This window comes from Myotis daubentonii, chromosome 16 (genome assembly GCF_963259705.1).
Source record: "Myotis daubentonii chromosome 16, mMyoDau2.1, whole genome shotgun sequence".
NCBI classification, from domain to species: domain Eukaryota; kingdom Metazoa; phylum Chordata; class Mammalia; order Chiroptera; family Vespertilionidae; genus Myotis; species Myotis daubentonii.
Genome location: NC_081855.1, coordinates 21,866,341 through 21,886,426, shown reverse-complemented (window position 1 = coordinate 21,886,426; position 20,086 = coordinate 21,866,341). Strand labels below are relative to the sequence as shown.

General features: G+C 39.9%; 1 protein-coding gene across 2 annotated transcripts in view; it reads left to right on the top strand.

The window, feature by feature from the left end:
- The window catches only part of PAFAH1B1 (platelet activating factor acetylhydrolase 1b regulatory subunit 1), a 72,406-nt gene extending 57,640 nt beyond the window's left edge, over positions 1–14,766 (top strand). For both annotated transcript variants that reach the window (XM_059669120.1, XM_059669119.1), the window contains exons 7-11: positions 2,796–2,898; positions 3,626–3,854; positions 6,654–6,755; positions 8,446–8,602; positions 10,642–14,766. In XM_059669120.1, the coding sequence (XP_059525103.1) occupies positions 2,796–2,898; positions 3,626–3,854; positions 6,654–6,755; positions 8,446–8,602; positions 10,642–10,715 (665 nt within the window). In that variant the 3' untranslated portion in view covers positions 10,716–14,766. The remainder of the gene's footprint in view (positions 1–2,795; positions 2,899–3,625; positions 3,855–6,653; positions 6,756–8,445; positions 8,603–10,641) is intronic.
- Positions 14,767–20,086: the final 5,320 nt, after the last annotated feature.

The following is a 20,086-nucleotide window of genomic DNA, read 5'->3' as shown; positions in this document are numbered from 1 at the left end:
ACCAAGGTATATGCCCTTGACCGAAATCGAACCCGGGACCCTTGAGTCCGCAGGCCGATGCTCTATCCACTGAGCCAAACCAGTTAGGGAAAGAATATTGTTTTCTAACCGTGTGCAGGTTCCCTTCATTCAATTCTTAGTTCTGTGTTGTTGAAGGACTGTATGATGTAGGTGGTCCATGGATAAGTCATAGTTGAGAGTTGTTTTTGTTATGATGCTTTAAGTATCTCTTATTGAAATAAGTATTTCATATAAAGTATGAAAATTGTTTTCACAAATATTTTTTAATATATTTTATTGATTTTTCACAGAGAGGAAGGGAGAGGGATAGAGAGCTAGAAACGTCGATGAGAGAGAAACATCGATCAGCTGCCTCCTGCACACCCCCTACTGGGGATGTGCCCCGCAACCAAGGTACATGCCCCTGACCGGAATCAAATCTGGGACCCTTTAGTCCGCAGGCCGACGCTCCATCCACTGAGCCAAACCGGCTAGGGCCACAAATATTTTTTAATAAGAAAAACTGCTAGGACATCTATCTGTTTTTGAGAAAAATGAAATTGTTAGTAGGATGTTTTTATTTGTCTTTTTTTTTTTTAATCATTTTTCTCAATTGGGAAACTGAAGTTGAGAGAGAGTGGGTATAGTAAAAGCTGGAATCCAGATTCCCTTGCTCACTTTTTAATATACATATACTATAGTCTTATTGTTAGGTTGTTGTCTGGGTTTTGTCATGGAGACTGTTCTCTGAGTCAGTTTAGCTTTGTGGAAAGAGCTTTGGAATCAGATATCTGGGTTTAAATTGCCTACTTGTTTACTTATGGCATTAGGAAGTTTTAACCTCTTTCATCTGCAAGATAGAGGTAATAATACCTCAATTACAGTGGGGCCTTGACTTACCAGTGTCCAGATTAACGAGTGTTTCGAGATACGAGCCGTCTCTCGGCCGATTTTTTGCTTTGAGTTGCGAGCTAAAATTCGGGTTACGAGCCAGCTTCAGATACCCCACCGCTAGTTGGCGCAGCGAACGTCACAGTGAACGCCACAACATCAGCCCAGCATCACGTGTCTGACTCGTTCACTTTTTGATTTGACATACGAGTAATTTGAGTTACGAGCTCCATCACGGAACGAATTAAACTTGTAAGTCAAGGCCCCGCTGTATAGGCTTGTCGTGAGGATAAAATGAGACCACATAGGCATACCTTGGAGATACTGCGGGTTTAATTCCAGACCACCACAATAAAGCAAATATCACAATATAGTGAGTCATGAATATTTTGGTTTCAGGACATATAGTAGAAGTTGTGTTTATACTACACAGTTCTATCAAGTGTATAGTAGTAGTCTGTATTTTTAAAAACTCAGTGTACATAACTTAATTTTAAAAAACGTATTGCTAAAAAGCGCTGCTCATCAATCTGAGCTTTTAGTGCATTGTGATTTATTTATTTATTTTGCTGGTGAAGGGTCTTTCTTTGTTGATGAAAACGCAGTATCTGTGAAGCACAGTGTAGTAAAGCACAGTAAAACAGGTTTTCTGTACTTGGTTATCTTGGTTTAATACCTGGCACATAGAAGGTGCTCAGTAAATAAGGGTTTTTGTTTCTTTGTGGGTTTTTTATTATTATTTATTTGTTTAGTTTAAAATATGTTTTTATTGATTTTAGAAAGGGAGGAAGGGAGAGGGATAGAGAGATAGAAACACTAATCGGCTGCCTGCTGCACGCCCCTCTGGGGATCTTGAGCCCACAACCCAGGCATGTTCTCTGACCAGGAATCGAACCAGTGACCTCTTAGTCCATGAGTTGAAACTCAAACACTGAGTGACACCAACCAGACTTGTTTCTTTAAACATGATGAAATTTAAATGTTTGGATTTTATATAATGAATACATACTGTGTTAGTAATAAAATATTTTTCTAAACATATTATTCAGAAATGCTAGCACTTGAGTAAGCTACATGATTACATAGAGAGTGTAATTTGAAGAGTGTGTTTTCTTCCCTAATTAAATGCATTCAAGGCTTACCAAGTAGAGGAATTCTGTTGAATCCTTTCATAAAATCTGCGGATTCCCTGGGGCTCTTTCCTTCAAGGATAACTGATTAGTTAGGATTGTGAATAATGTATATGGAATAATGCATTTTTTACCACCATGAATATCAACAAAAGATAATTTCAACCACTATTTTAAATATAGAATCATATCCCCATTTTTCTTACCTAGTCTTTTTAGCTTTATTTCTATTTTATGTCGTAGAATATGAACAGTGGAAATATTTGTGTGTTTTCCTAGTGTTCGTACATAAACATTCAGTATATTAATACAGGGGTGGGTAAAAGTAAGTTAAATTACCAGCCATCATTACCTAAAAGATAAATCATAAATAAGGAAATGAAATAACAACAATAAAAATATATAATACAATATTAATAAAGAATAATACAAGAATAAACTGTTTTGCATACTCACAGCTATAAACCTTCTTTTGCCCCACACTTACATATTCAGATACTGATGATATACCTTATGGTTTTAAAACAGTTGTACAGTTTGAAATTCATTCATAAATTGAGTTGGCTATTTATTGTGGATTATTTTATTGGTACTAGTTCCTTTTTTGTGTAAATCCAAGTTTTTAATCAAATTTATAATAAAGCCCAGTGTATTTAAAGTTGCTGTGTTATTTAAAATCCCATGGTGAAATCTTGTGGTAAACAGGTGAAATCTTGTGGTAAATTGCTCTTGGTGGCATATTATTTAATAATGTTGCTGTGTTATGTGTTTTAGGCCATGACCACAATGTTTCTTCAGTAGCCATCATGCCCAATGGAGATCATATAGTGTCTGCTTCAAGAGATAAAACTATAAAAATGTGGGAAGTACAAACTGGGTAAGTAGATTTAGATGAATATCTGGTAAAGAGATATTAAACAAAATTGTATTCTGAATGTTCCAATAATTTTAGCTTTTACCCATAATGATGGTCATGGTAATTTTATTATGTACTTTCAAACTAAGTTTTGAAATCTAAATGTATCTTCCCCCAAAAAACAGAGAAATTATAAAAGAAAATCTATGTCCTTCAAAGCCATCTTCTCTGTAATGGCTTATTTTCTCTGTGGTCTTCTTTTAGGTTATCTCTCTGTGGGTTGAAATAAAATGTAGATAACATTTGTACAGGTATGCCCCTATTAGGTTTAATTTGGTTGTGCTTAGAATTATATGATTGTTAAAATAGAACCTTAACCTACTGGTTTTACCCAGATTAGTAGAGCATGCTTTTCCCCCAACATGGCTAGAAATATTTTTGTTAGGTTTATTGTGTGTGTTTAATTTTGAAAAGATTTCCTCTCTATATTTTACTTTTTAGATTTTGTTGACTTGGTTAGCTCCTTAATGATTCTCCCATAAGCTTATTTTAACTGATGTTTGACTTTCCAGCCTGTCCCCATCTTTTATTAACCAGGAATGTACATTTATTCTGTTGACTTGCATATGATTTCACTAACTTGTTGTCATTCTCTTCATTCCAGTATACATTGTAAGTTTTGCATTGCTTCTGGGAAGTGTCCCAATGGATTACTATTCACAACATAAATTATTACTTATTTTGACAGCTACTGTGTGAAGACATTCACAGGACATAGAGAGTGGGTACGTATGGTGCGGCCAAATCAGGATGGCACTCTGATAGCCAGCTGTTCCAATGACCAGACTGTGCGAGTATGGGTCGTAGCAACAAAGGAATGCAAGGCTGAGCTTCGAGAACATGAGCATGTGGTAGAATGCATTTCCTGGGCTCCAGAAAGCTCATATTCTTCCATCTCTGAAGCAACAGGATCTGAGGTAACTATGATTTATGTGTCATTTCATGAGTTTATTTTATTGCTGATAGCTCAGAACCTTAGGTAACTTTTCTGATGCTCAATTTCAGAGCCATTAATGCATTTATAAATCTGTATTCCAGAATTATGAATCTTATCATTTTTTACTCTTCAACTTGCAGGTGTTTTTATACACACACACACACACACACACACACACACACACACACACACACTAGTAGCCCTGCGCACAAATCTGTGCGCCAGTACCTCGCCAATAGCTCTCTGCTGTCCTCCAGTAGCTCTCTGCCCGCTGCCCTGCCCTCCTGTACCTTCCACCCGCCCATAGCTTGCTGCCCTGCCCCCTCCTGTAGCTCTCTGCCTCCCACTTGTAGCTCGCTGCCCCCTCCTGCTGATTCGTGATCTGGTCATTACGCAGTCGGTCATTACACTTCACAGTGTAATGACCATTTGCATATTACATCTTTATTATGTAGGATGTAATTTTTTTTTAAATATATATTTTTATTAATTTCAGAGAGGAAAGGACAGGGAGAGAGAGATAGAAACATCACTGATAAGAGTCATCGATTGGCTGCCTCCTGCATGCCCCCTATTAGGGATTGAGCCTACAATCCAGACATATGCCCTGACCAGGTATCGAACCATGACCTCCTGGTTAATAGGTCAATACTCAACCACTGAGCCAGGGTGGCCGGGCGTGTTTATATTTTTAAGCCAGTTTTTTTTTTAAATATATTTTATTGATTTTTTACAGAGAGAAAGGGAGAGAGAGAGAGTTAGAAACATCGATGAGAGAGAAACATCCATCAGCTGCCTCCTGCACATCTCCCACTGGGGATGTGCCCACAACCCAGGTACATGCCCTTGACCGGAATCGAACCTGGGACCCTTGAGTCTGCAGGCCGACGCTCTATCCACTGAGCCAAACCGGTTTCAGCTAAGCCAGTTTTTATTAATGCTATCAGCTGACCTGTGTTGTCTAATGGGGGTAGGGGTTCTCCTAAAGAGGGAAAGTGGTTATTCAGATTATTAGAAATGCCATTGTTTTAAGAGTATACCAGTGCAGAATAAAACTTACGGAAAGGTTAAAGTTATCTTTTAGAAAAATCACCTTTTTTAATGGACATAATTATTTTTGGTGGAATGCAGTTTAATATTTCTCACTCCCTCTCCCTTTCTCTTTGAAATCAATAAAAATATATTTTTAAAAAGTATTTGTTTAAATTAAGAATATTTCATAAGGAGGTCTCTGATACCCTTGATCAGACTTTTCTATTACAGATTTTTTCCTTAGAGAGAGAGATCAATGTGAGACAAACATCAATCAGTTGCCTTCCAAAAGCACCTCGACCCAGATAGCCTGCAAACTGGGTATGTGCCCTAACCAGGTAATGAACTGGCAATCTTTTTCAGTGGGTGCACAGGACAATGCTCAACCAATTAAGCCACACCAACTAGGGCACTGTTGTGGATTTTTAAAAATTACAAGTGAAGGGCCCAAACCAGTTTGGCTCAGTGGATAGAGCATCGGCCTGCGGACTGAAGGGTCCAGGTTCGATTCCGGTCAAGGGCATGTACCTTGGTTGCGGGGTACATCCCCAGTAGGAGATGTGCAGGAGGCAGCTGATCGATGTTTCTCTCTCATCGATGTTTCTAACTCTCTATCCCTCTCCCTTCCTCTCTGTAAAAAAATCAATAAAAATACATTAAAAAAAACAAGTGAATGAGGAGAATCTTTCCTCTCCCCCACCCTTTCTCCATTTTATTTCTAAATGGAGCTTCTATTGTAATCTCTGTTTTGGCTGGCTGGTTGCATTTCGAATTCTTTTTACTGCCCTCTGGTGGTAGCTACATACAATATGTCATTAATTTGATTCTATCTGGACTTTAGATATAAATGCTAAATTGTATAGTTGTAAGATCCTTCTTTTTTTTTTAAATATATTTTATTGATTTTTTACAGAGAGGAAGGGAGAGAGATAGAGAGTTAGAAACATCGATGAGAGAGAAACATCGATCAGCTGCCTCCTGCACATCCCCCACTGGGGAAGTGCCTGCAACCCAGGTACATGCCCTTGACCGGAATCGAACCTGGGACCCTTGAGTCCGCAGGCCGACGCTCTATCCGCTGAGCCAAACCGGCTTTGGCATAAGATCCTTCTTGATTACAGATGTCTTGAACATTAAATTTATCAGGTTGATATTGTACAAACTAAATTTTTAAATTTTTATTGGTTTGAGAGAGAAGAGGAAGGAAGAGAGAGAAACATCAATATTTATATTATCTGGGTCCTTCCTTGTAGCCTCTGTAGGTTAAAAGATGTGTGCTTTTTTTGGTTTGTTTTTTAATCCTCACCTGAGGGTATGTTTTACTGATTTTAGAGGAGAAAGGGGGGGGGGGGGGAGAGAGAGAGAGAGAGAGAGAGAGAGAGGAGAGAGAGAGAGAGAAACATACATTAATGTATGAGAGAAACATCCTTCGATTGCCTCCCATGGGGGGTCGAACTAGCAACTTTTCGGTGCACAGGATGATGCTCCAACCAACTGAGTTACACCAGCCAGGACAAAACTTGTCCATTTTGATACAGTAAAACAAGATGAATAAGTCCTGAAGATGTACTATACAGCATACTGGAAATTTGTTAAGGAGGTAGTTCTTAAGTCTTCTTACCAATTTTTATTTGTTAAAAAAATCATTTTTATAAAATTGGAAATACAGATCATTAATAGATAAAAGTCATTTGAAGTCCTTATGTAACTTCTTGCATGGGAAACTTAATTTTTATGTTTTATATAGACTAAAAAAAGTGGCAAGCCTGGGCCATTCTTGCTATCTGGATCCAGAGACAAGACTATTAAGATGTGGGATGTCAGTACTGGCATGTGCCTTATGACCCTTGTAAGTTTGAATAACCTCACTACTTCTTTGTTTTCTTTCCTTTTCTATTTTTAAGTTTTTTGTTGTTTTATATGGCTCACTTTTTTTTTTCTTTTAGTAATTCTTGTTGAAAGTATTACATATGTCCCCTTTTTTCTCCCATTGAAACCTAGATTTCAATATGAGGGTGTGTATGTATGTGTGTGTGTGTGTGTGTGTGTGTGTGTGTGTGTGTGTGTGTGTGTATATGATAGTACAGGATTGTGGACATTCCTGTTTGCCTAAGAGATTTCCAAGAGGATCTGTGGACATTAATCCAAGAAGCATTTTTTGTAACTTGATAAAATAGCTGTTAGTTTTAGAGATTCCTTAGGTGCTAACTATACTTTGAAGTTTATGATAAACACATGGAAGTATCATCAAGAATTAATTAGAAATTTAAACTCTCCTCTAGTAGTGTTCTGAGCCAAGTTCTGATATACAATATTGCTGTTAGAAAAGGTGGTCCACATTTAAAATAAAAAGCATGTGCTCTCCTCTTCTGTAACAACACAGGTCACTATTAATTCCCCTCGAAGTTTCTGGCTCCTATTTTTCAGTTGAAGGTGGGGGGAGGGGTATATCTTTTCTGCTTTATTTTGGTGCAAGCAACGAAATGTGATTTGACTTTTGTTGAGGCTTCTACCTCTAGTGATTGGTGGCTTTACTATAAGAGAATAAAGTTTTATAAATAAGGCAAAAGCAGAGTAAACCAAAGCAAAGGACATGTCATCTTGGTTGTCTTTTTTATCTGCACTGTCCAATAGTGTAACTATACTAGCCTCATGCAGCTAATGAGCTAATGAAACGTGGCTAGTGAGACTGAAGAAGTGAATTAATTGATTTAATTTTGGTTTATATTTAAATAGCCCCATGTGATATTTTCTTACATTATTCTGTAGATGAATTTGGTGGTGTTTTTTAAATTAAAATGTTATGCTTGTACATACTGCTTTGTAGCAGACTTTGTTTCTGTTTTGTAGCAAACTTAATTTAGAAGGTATATGACACTTGCTCATGTCATTAGATTCACTATACATTAATTACATGCAGTGTTTTGATGAACATCTTTGTTAACTAAATCTCTGGGCCTGGTTTTAATTATTTCTTAGGCTAAATGGAAAGAAATGGAAATGCTGCAACGGGGATTAGGTGGATGGGTGAATAGATATATGAGTGACTGTATACCCTTCACCTACAGTCACCAGTTTTTAACCTTTTTTCTCTGTGTGTGTGTGTGTTTACCTACATTTTTTGAACAATTTGAGTTACTTGACTTGTAAACATGACAACATGTGTCTCCTAAGAACAAGGGTATTCTACCATTAACCACAATACAATTATCACACTCAAGAAATTTACCATTAATGTACTAATTCTCCAATTATCCCAGTAGTGTTCTTTATAACTTTGTTTTGCCTCTAGGAGTCATTCAAGCATCACTCATTGCATTTACTTGTTAGTTTCCACTTGTTTTTTTAATCTAGAAGAATTCCCTAGACTTTTTTTTTTCTGTTTGTCTGTTTTTGGCTTTTTTTTTATGTGTGTGTGCATGTAGTTTAAGTGGGCTTTGAGTTACGACTTAGTGTTTTCATAGATATGACAGTATTTTCATAGATGCTATTTAAGTAATTTATCCCTTCACTAAGTCAAATACCTTTTTGTTTTTAAGGTGGGTCATGATAACTGGGTACGTGGAGTTCTGTTCCATTCTGGGGGCAAGTTTATTTTGAGTTGTGCTGATGACAAAACCCTACGTGTATGGGATTATAAGAACAAACGATGCATGAAGACCCTCAATGCGCATGAACACTTTGTTACCTCCTTGGGTATGTATGAGTTATGAGGTTTTTTGAGCAGATAGATTTTGGAGTGCCAGGTATAACAAGTTTTATGTAATAACCATGTGGACTTTTCCAGGTAAGAAATGACCATGGGCCCTAACCGGTTTGGCTCAGTGGATAGAGTGTCAGCCTGCGGACTCAAGGGTCCCAGGTTCGATTCCGGTCAAGGGCATGTACCTGGGTTGCGGGCACATCCCCAGTAGGGAGTGTGCAGGAGGCAGCTGATCGATGTTTCTCTCTCATCGATGTTTCTGACTCTCTATCTCTCTCCTTTCCTCTCTGTAAAAAAATCAATTAAAAAAAAAATTAAAAAAAAGAAAAAAAAGAAATGACCATGGCTTTTAGGTCAGAATAGATTAAAAACTTAGTGAATTCCTGTCATTTGTTTTAAATTCTCCTTTCCTTAATTCTCTCTCGCCATTGTCAACCTTATAATACAAAAATTACTTTCTCCATTGCACAATTTTGGTTCTGGAAACTAGAATTGTGAAGAGGATGCTTACTGATGACTCTAATAGGTAATTTTTCTCTCATACTAGTTTTAAATTTCTCAAAGGAAATATTACTCAGCCCTTTCCTTCTGGCAGTTATAAGTTATCATGTACTAGAAGCTCAGGGAATGCTATTTAAGTTTAATAAGCATCTTTTAAAATATCTATATATATATGTATATATATATATATAAAAGCCTTGCCGAAACCGGTTTGGCTCAGTGGATAGAGTGTCGGCCTGCGGACTGAAAGGTCCCAGGTTCGATTCCGGTCAAGGGCATGTACCTGGGTTGCGGGCACATCCCCAGTAGGAGATGTGCAGGAGGCAGCTGACTGATGTTTCTCTCTCATCGATGTTTCTAACTCTCTATCTCTCTCCCTTTCTCTCTGTAGAAAATCAATAAAATACATTTTTAAAAAAAAAGCCCAATATGCAAAGTGTCTCCTCGGGAGTTCTACCAACTGGGAGTTCGATCACTTCCTGTGATGTGCACTGACGGCTGGCACAGGGGAAGGGAGGCCCCAGCCGCCAGCCACTAGGGACCCTACCCATGTTCGAATTTCGTGCACTGGGCCTGTGTGTGTGTGTGTGTGTGTGTGTGTGTGTGTGTGTATTGATTTCATAGAGGTAGGGAGAGGGAGATAGAGATGGAAACATCAGTGATGAGAATCATTAATTGGCTGCCTTCTGCAAGCCCCCACTGGGGATCACGCCTGCAACACAGGCATGTGCCCTAACCAGCAATCTCCAACTGTGACCTCCTGTTTCATAGGTCGACGCTCACCCACTGAGCCACGCTGGCTGGACTAATAAGCATCTTTACTATCATCTGGACCAGATTCTAGAAGTGAAGAAAGTGAATACATTAAAATATAATACATTAGAGTATCATGGATCTAATGGTGAAGGCAAAGCCTCAGCAGAATAGGGCGAATCCACGTCACAAGATGGTTACAAGGATTTAACATGAATTGAATATAAACCATTAGTATTTAGCTTGGGACATAGTATATGTTCAGTAAATGGAGACATAGGTTATCCTTGTAGACTTGAGTGTTTATTCAGCTTCATTTGGGATGGTGGTAGTGGAGGTAGGTTTGGGTATTTTTTTTGAGTTGGTAATAACAGGTTTTAATCATTAAGTCTTAGTTTCCCTAATCTAGTTCATACCTTCCAAGGGTGGGTGTGTATAGAAAAACGTAGGGTATTCCTGGCCCTTGGACTTGCATGTGTTGTGGCTTATTAAAAATTTTATCTGTTGCCGAAACCGGTTTGGCTTAGTGGATAGAGCGTCGGCCTGCCGACTGAAGGGTCCCGGGTTCGATTCCGGTCAAGGGCATGTGCCTGGGTTGCAGGCATATCCCCAGTGGGAGATGTGCAGGAGGCAGCTGACTGATGTTTCTCTCTCATCGATGTTTCTAACTCTCTATCTCTCTCCCTTCCTCTCTGTAAAAAATCAATAAAATATATTTTAAAAAAAAATTTTATCTGTTTCAACCTGATTTTACAAAAGCCTTTTCTTTTTCTTTCAGATTTCCATAAGACGGCACCATATGTGGTTACTGGCAGTGTAGATCAAACAGTAAAGGTGTGGGAGTGCCGTTGATTGAGTCTCTTTTGGCCCCTCCTCCTGATTTTCCTCTGGATGCACTCTGATGATACCATGGTTACCCTATTGAGCTCTGTTTAAATAAATATTGTCCTTTCATGTAAATTATTCTGGATGTAGATTGAGCTTATTAAATGTTACACACAAAGTATTCATGCATGGTGAATCCAAATTGTATACTGTAAATTTACATACGTTGTCTAGAAGTACCATAGGGTTTAAAAACCTGGGCTGGCATTGGTCACACCAGGCCTAAGAAGGCAGAAATTGAATAATTGAACTAGGGCACTAAGCTGAATAAATTGACAGTGTCATTTTATGTTGGATTATTAATTCCTGTTTTTCTTTCTGCTATCTGTTGGTGCCTGACTTAATGGCCTCATTTGGGGGAAAGCGGTGGTTATTAGGGTTTTTTTCTGAAATGTGTATTTATGTAACATCACTTAAGTGTGCTTAATAAATCTTTAAGGATGTTAGATAGATAATAAGGCTACAATTCAAAATCTTCTGAACCATCTATGTAATTATTGAGGATTACACATGGAATTTTTGTCATGACACATTTGCCAAATCAATAGGATACATTTGTTTTGGCAGCCTATCAAGCAAAGGCTAGTGGTATATTTGTGTAAGAAAATGAGTGTAAATCTCAAATAAGAAAAATTTCAGCAGCTAATAGCAAATCATTTATTTCATTTGGGTCTTAATGCTTTGTAAGCAGATTAAAAAATACTGTAATACTGTAAGCTTCTATTCTCCACATTAAACACACTTCTAGTTGTATCCTCCATACTACTAGACTGTGTAGTGATGTGACTTCCAAGTAGAATTTAATCTTCCCATTGAGTGTGTCATGATACAAATCACTATTCATTTTTGATGTTTTTTAGAGATGTGCAATGTGCATTACATAATGACAGAAAGATTGAAAAGCTTATGTATGCTCATTTTAAGGGAGAGGGAGAATATAGCAGTTTTGTTTTTCAACAGGAATCTGACCAATTTGAACTGTGTTTAACTTGCAAGTTAAAAATGACAGGGTTTAATGGAGCGTGCATAAAATGTACTGTGTTTTCACCTTTTGTTTATATATAAATGTTTATAAGCATATGGACCTATCTATTAAGTGGATAAGTCTGTATATGTATATCACACACATACAACCTCCATGTCCTTGGGCCCTGGGTTTTTGAAGAAGTGCTAAAATACACAAATAGAATAAATCTTGCTGAGGAATACCGTGCTTTAGAATAAACCCTTTTTGATCTTAACGCTTCTGAAAACTAGGTCTGAGTCTATGGGAATTTTTCCCACTCACAGGAAAATCACTTCTGCCTAGCCAGTGTGGCTCAGTGGTTGGGCCTCAACCTATGAACCAGGGGGTCCACCCAGGTTTGATTCCAGGTCAGGGCACATGCCCTGGTTGCGGGCTCGATCCCCTGTGTGGGGCATGCAGGAGGCAGCCGATCAATGATTCCCTCTCATCATTGATGTTTCTCTCTCCCTCTTCCTTTCTCTCTGAAATCAATAAAAATATATTTTTTTTAAAAATAACTTCCATTATCTGCCTCTACCCCCAATTTGGCAGTTCAGCATTTTACATTTCCCTGATACATTGTGTATTGTGATCCAAAGTTACTACAAGTAAATTTAAGAGAATTTTTGTCTATGACTGGAAATAATATTCCATTACAAATTATTAAAAAATTTTATTGCTTAGCTAACCAGGTTTTTTTTTTTAATGGTTATTTGGAAAGTTAATGAAATAACAAAAACAGTTTAACAAAGAAATTTATTCTGAATTTCATTTTATTCATTTGTTTAATGTGGTTTTTAAAACGTTCCTTTTAGTATTTAATGGAAATTTGGTTTCTGGAAAAGACAAAGGGTTAGAATTAATGTCCTGTAGATACACAGAGAATAGATCGTATATTTACTAAAAGTTTTATGTCTAGCTTGTGTATTTTTGTTTGTTTGCTTATTTGTTTTTAATTCCTGAAAGACCTCTCTGGAAGGAAAAGTGTTTTTGAGAACTAATGGCTATTTTTGAGGACAAAAATTACAACTTAAGCTAATTTCTTAAACTCAGTAGAATAACTTTCAGGACAATACTGCCTCACAACCCTGCTCACACTGAGAAGTCTTTTTTTGTTTGTTTGTTTTCTCCTTAGCTGTTCTGACTGGATTTTTCTACAAAAGCTATGGAAAATATCTTTGTTCTTGTTTGCTGCTATTTCCTGCCCTGTTTTGAGAACTATACCTAGAAATGGTGCATCTTAACATTTGTTTGTACATGTATAAATGTCTTGTATTTTAATTCATTTTTAGCATGTAGCAACACAAATTGTTGAAGGGTAAGCCACAACATCTAGAAATCATTCATAGATACAAACAATAAAGGAAAAAATGGTACCGATTTAGGAGGAAACAAAGCTGCTGTCCACTGGGTTCTTCTCCCGCAGCATACAGTGACTCTTGTTGACAAAGAAGGAGAGACGTTGTTACTCTGTAAACAAAGTTTCCTTCCTTGGGAGATTGCCACAGCCTGCTGCTTAGTTGAATTACCAGACATCCTCCATTTAAGAAGCAGCGAACATTGAATCTCAGGGATGGTCCTCAACTGGATCCAAATGTAAGGAGCCCTGTTTGAATAATGAGGGGGTGGGGGAGAGTGATCCATCCAGAATCCGATTTTCAGAGGTTTCCTGTACTATTGTTTGAAACTGCCCTGTTGATGCCCTTTCTTCCCGTTTTCTCTGTCTGCTGTCTAACCCTGTGCCTTGCCTGGGATAAGTACAATGATGAGGTTACTGGTTTGGATTGTAAGTAGAGGAATTTATTAATTGGTTTAGAGGTTCACTGCTGCTTTGTCACTTTCTCAATCAAATTGGCCATTTATTTATGAAATAAAAAGCTGGTAGAATCGCATCCTCAGATGATTATTGACTTGTGTCTGTGTGAAAAGACATTCCAGTGCCACCCTAATATAATGTGCCCAAGAAGTCCTCGCTGCACTCTTGGAAGTGCAAGCCACGGAAACTGGTTTAGACATCACTTGGAGAATAGTTGCTTTTTGACATGGCATCTTGCACTTTAGGAGACTAAGACCGTCCAGTTTCGTCCATGTGTGGTGTGACCAATGGTGTGCCCAGAGCACTGCTCTAAAATCACTAGTGTTAGCAAGTCGTCCGGGCCATGGGGCGCTCACTGTAGTCCTTGGAAGCTTTGGCTCTAGATCACCAAGCCCAGTCTCCTTACTGTCAGTGCCCTGCTCTCCTGTTTGCCTCTTTCTGTTTCTGTGTGAACTTCCAGGTAATAATCACTCATTAAATAGTTTTTTGTAAATTTATTTAAAGAAAAACTATTTAAAAGTAAAGGATATTTTGTTTGTTGACAGTGGTGGCTTGATAATCCTTAAGCAACTGACGTTAAAAGTGTTGGATTGAAGGACAAGGCACTTAAAATGGTTCCTCTTTCTGTCCAGCTGTATATAAATCCAGTGTGTTAATCAAGATGATGCAAAGAAGACTCTCCTGGTAGAGAAGCAACATGTACAAAATTGGTGGAAAGGGCTTTTTTGTTTTTGTTTTTTTCCAGTGGGGTGGGGGGAGGGCAAGCTGGATTTACAAGTCACGACTGGACTGAACTGGCCTTTTTATCTTTACACTATTATCATGTAAGTAGCTGCTTTCTTGTCCTGCCTATCCTTCCGTCATCCCTAAAGCTCACTCTGAAGATGACAAAAATAAACACAAAATCTTCGGGTTAGAAGTTGATTCTGACCGACTGACACGAAGGCAAGCATTGATTTCATGAACGTTTCAGAGGTGGTGTTTGGAGAAAACAGTTCCCCAGATTGTAAGAGTTAACTGAAGATGTTGACACAATTTTAAAAAATCAGTAAAGGAATGTATATAATATTGCTCTTGTGTTTTACAGTAAGATTTGTTGCTCTCAGACTGTGTAAAACAAAAATTTATTCATGTTTTCTGCATATTAAAAAATCTTATTGTACCAATTGGTAAACTATTAAATGCCTATAAACCTAGATGTGATTTTTTTTTTGTCTCCTTGTGCACAGCTTTAAAACTTTGAGTCCTCATAGGAAGTGGGACTGTGTTAAGCCCAGTCATAGAGGAAGACAGATGGGTGGCAGGGCCTTGATGAAAGGCTTTTTTTCCTTTAATAGTGTCAGCACTACCTTTGCTGTCTGCTTCGTCCTCACTATTTGGAGCATCAGCTGTAGGGGCTCTTGTGGAATCTGCCAGCTGCAGACTGTTTCCAAGGACCCTCTCCTCCTCTGAGCAGGCACCCTTCCCTCCAGCAGCCTTTTCTCACGGTGTCTCTACAGCTGAGGCCAGAAAGCTGAAGCCAAGAATGACCTATTATAGCCCCTCGTAAAAAGACTTGGCCTTCTTATGGTGATCAAGGCCCAGAGACGGTTTTGTTTTACATTTTGAATGATGTGTGCCAAAAGAGTGTTCACCCTTGCCCCAGGAAACCCCACAGCTTTCTCTGTGCTTTAAAGTGCTTTGTGTTTTATTTTTTAAATTATTTTAGACATTGATTTTTGTAGTTTTGCTTTGTGCATTTTTTGCTTGATTTTCCTATTGAATTTATAGGGGTGACACTGGTTAACAAAATTATATAGGTTTCAGGTGCACAATTCTACGATACGTCATCTGTACACTGTACTGTGTGTTCACTCCAATTTTTGTATGTTCCCTGACCAGGGATCAAACTGCAACCTTGGTGCATTGGGATGATGCTCTAACCAACCAAACATGTTGGACATCCTGCCTTTCATCCCCAGTCTACTGCTCAGCGCCCAGTGTCTTTAGGACACACGAGAAGTCTCCAGGCATTTTTATGGATAAAGGACTTGGTGAATGCTGGGGTGGCTCTTACAGCCCAGTTGTTTCCCTGCCTCCTACCGGCAGTAGCCTCTTCCCCCCAAGTGGGAAGCTGGGCCAAGAGCACCAGAGTAATTTGAGGTTACAGTTCCCTGCCGTTTCCTTGCAGGGCTTCTCTTTCCCTAGGCTGAGATCCAGATGATGAGCCTGACCACTTTCCCTAGGGGTGTTCTAGCCTTAGGAATTTAGCTGTTCAAAACCTGTTGAGTGACTCACTGACATGTCACACACACATCAAGCTTGCTTCTGAGATTCAAGGTTATGTCTCCCTGATGAAGGATGAGGGATAGGAAAGGGGAAGACTTGGTGGAGAAATGGTGTTGCATCCATGTACTTAAACCAGGTGATGGCTGCTGTCTTTGTTTAGTCTTTGGTGAAACGACTTTAATACAGACACAATTCTCAACTGCTGGCATGTAAGAATTGTCTAGCAAGTGATTCTCCAATGTTCCCAGGTTAGCAGCATCAGCATCACCTGGGAACTTGTTAGAAACGCCAAGTTCTTTGGCTCCATCTCATACCTACTGTACCCAGAACAGGATGGGACCAAGCAAATACATCTTCACAAACCATCCAGGCAGCTCCGCTGCAGGCTCAAGTCCGAGAACCACTTCTCTAAATGACTCAGCTAACTTCTCGTTGAAGGAGAGATTTGGACAAGTCACTAGTCCCTGGGCCTCACAGCTGGGGTTGGAACTCAGTTCTCTTTCAACATCACTTCGACACATGGAGTTTGTTCCTTTGTAAAGACTGAGCATGGTCATCATTCCCACTTAGTCACCAGCCCTCTTTTTTTTTTTTTTTTTTTTAATACATTTTTACTAGAGCCCCAGCGTGCAAAATCGGGTGGGGGGTGGGGGGGTACTAAGAGGTGCTCCATGCACTTTCTGGTGACTGGTCATTTGGTCCTTCCAGCATTTCGGCGTTCCGGCCACTGGCCTTTTATAATATAGAGTGATTTGAGAGGGAGAGGGAGGTAGAAATATCAATGATGAGAATCATTGATCGGCTGTCTCCTGCACACCCCACACTGGGGATCGAGTCCACAACTCAGGCATGTGCCCTGACGGAATCAAGCCATGACCTCCTGGTTCATAGGTCAACACTCAACAACTGAGCCACACTGGCCGGGGCCAGCCCTCTTAGGGAATTACCTGCCATTTGAATGCCTGTTAGGTGCCAACACTTACCTTATTCTCAATATACACCTTTATGCTCACATTACTTCCTGGTGGTAGATATTAGCACACTTTCAGGAACTAGAAAACGAGCTCAGTTAAGTCATATGCCAAGGGTATTAAGCTAATTAAAGGGTGAGTTGGGATGAACGCAAATACACTTGCTCTTTCTCTTATCTGGTTCTGCTTGTATAAAACATTTTATTCACTATTTTAAATGTAAGAAGGACCTTCAATTTTTAAACTTAGTGATGCAAGAAAGGCCCTCATCCCATCCCTGAGCACCTTGCTCACATTACAACCCTCCTGCTAACTCCACTGTGGGATGGCCATTAAGAACGAGATGGCTATATAAAATTAAAAGTTAAAATTAAAAAAAAAAAAAAAAGAACGAGATGGAGCCCGCCAGGAGTGACTCAATTGTTAAGCATCTACCAATGAGCCAGGAGGTCATGGTTGGATTCCCAGTCGGGGCACATGCCTGGGTTGCTGGCTCAATCCCCAGTGTGAGAGGAGTGCAGGAGGCAGCTGATCAATGATTCTCTCATCAATGTTTCTATCAATCCCTCTCCCTCTATAAAAATCAATAAAAACATTTTTTAAAAATGAGGTGGAGGCTGGGAATGCTTAAGCAAGAATCAGGTTGCCCACACTTGCAATTAGGAAGACTCATCCATCATTTTACATGAAATGACTTTGTTCTCAGGATAACTGTGTATTGGTCTGCATCTTTTTATTTTTAATTCTTTATTGTTTAAAGTATTACATGATTCCTTTCCCCCATTGACCTCTCCCTCCTCATTCCCACCCCCCTCCTCTTTTTTAAAAAAATTTTTATTGATTTCAGAGAGGGAGAGATAGAAACATCAATAAGAATCATTGATTGGCTGCCTCCTGTACACCTCACACTGGGGATCAGGCCTGCAACCCAGGTATGTGCCCGGACCAGGAATCCAACCGTGGCTTCCGGTCCGTAGGTCAATGCTCAACCACTGAGCCACGCCGGCCGGGCTTCTTCTCTTCTTTAAATATATTTCATTGATTTTTTGCAGAGAGGAAGGGAGAGGGATAGAGAGTTAGAAACATCGATGAGAGAGAAGCATCGATCTGCTGCCTCCTGCACACCTACTGGGGATATGCCCGCAACCAAGGTACATGCCCTTGACTGGAATCGAACCTGGGATTTTTTCTTTTTTTTAATCAATAGGTTTGCCTACTTAATGGGGGTATTTCACTTTCCATTGAAGAGGGTCACCTGCCCTCTCTGTGTCCTGATTATGCATGCTTTATTTGATCTGCTAATTTAGACTCTTAGGGATGAGGAAATACATCCAGATACCTTATTCTCAGATATTTAAGAATTCCTCAATAAAGTCTGTTTTCTCAGTATTCATATTTAACAATGACAGCTGGAGGGTAGGAGTGCAGACAGGTGATACCTTAAAAGTTTAATGTGGTTATAAGCCTTTAAAAATATTTTTAAATTACAAAAGTAGTATGTGTTAAAAGAAATCAAAAACAGAAGAAAAGCCCTAGCTGGTTTGATTCAGTGGCTACAGCATAGGCCTGTGGACTGAAGGGTCCCGGGTTCAATGCGGTCAAGGTCCTGTACTTTGGTTGCAGGTTCCCCGGCCCTGGTCAGGGTGCGTGCAGGAGGCAACCAATCAATGTCTCTCTCACATCACTGTTTCTGTCTCTCCCTCTCCCTTCCATTCTCTAAAAATTAATGGAAAAATATCCTCAGTGAGGATTAACAACAACAAAAGTGAAAGACCAGCGTAGGGGACAGAACACATGGTGGGTATGGCTCACCATTTAGTGAGACTTCATTTCCATCTTGAACAGCTGCCCATCCACACAGACCATGATCTAAAAGGTGCCAGTTCTCTCACTAACCCTTCCTGTGGATACCACTACTCACTCTTTTTTGAGTCTGTAGGCTGACGCTCTATCCACTGAGCCAAACCGGTCAGGGCTACACTCACTCTTTTTTGAAAAACTGAAGTCTGTTGACTAGGGGAAGGAGAAAGGGTTAATTTCACACCTAGAGCCTCTTGTTACCTTGAGAAAACAACAGCTCCTTGTCATTTAGTTTGTTAAAAGGTATCTGACACCACTAATATGCTTAAGGAACCAACCATGAAAAATGGGCCTTCTCAGGTGACTAGCAGGTACAGTAGGAATTAAGCCTGATCCATTCTCAGCTTCACAAGATGATGCCGCATTTCTGGAAGTGCTGTGAAGCAGGTGACCAGGATGAAGGTCACAGGAAGGCCTGAGACTGTAAAGGGGACATGGGGAGGGGTGTCGGCAGCATATGTCAAGGTACCCAGGGCAATCTTTCACTTGAAAGAAAAACCTCAAGGCAGGGATGTCCTTTTTCCAGTTGGCTTAGGAAAACTAAGACATTAGGGTTGCAATTATTTTCTTTTTAGAATGTCAAAGACACAACGCTCCAAGTATTTAAAAAGGCACTCAAGCCCAGCCGAGTGTGGCTCAGCAACAGAGCATCGATCTAGGAACCAAGGGGTCACCAGTTCGATTCCCGGTCAGGGCATGTGCCCAGGTTGGGTCAGGACATGTGCCCAGGTTGCGGGTTTGATCCCCAGTGGGGGGTGTGCAGGAGGCAGCCAATCAATGATTCTCATCATTGATGTTTCTATTTCTCTTTCCCTCTCCCTTACTCTCTGAAATCAATAAAAATATATTTAAAAAAATAAAAATAAAAAGGCACTCAAGCCCTAGCTGGTTTGCTCAGTGGATAGCACGTCAGCTTGCAGACTGAAGGGTCTCAGGTTTGATTCTGATCAAGGGCACATGCCTACTGGCTTGATTCCCCAGTAGGATGTGCAGGAGGCAGCCAATCAATGATTCTCTCCCATCACTGATGTTTCTATCTCTCATTCCTTCTCTCTTCCTCTCTGAAATCAATAATAAAAAGCACTTAAGAGTGCAGGAGTCCAAGGGCTTGCCTGCTCCGGAAAGGGATGGCCAAACAGCAGCCACTACCTGTAATGAGACTTCCCCTCTTCAGACAGGTCCTCTCTACCCCCAACACAACTTCCACTTCACAGCCCTGCCCCTCAAGCAGCCAGGGGGGATTCTCCTTCCGGCACCTCACTAAACCCCGCCTTAGCATGGCACTATAGCCAGCCCTGAGTGCTCCTAGCTTTCCTGGCCTGGGGATGCGACCCAACCCTCCCTACTCAAAGGGACAAGGACAGATGCCTGGAGTTCGGTGCTCCGTGACCTATCAGGCCAGCCCAGGGCCTGGGCC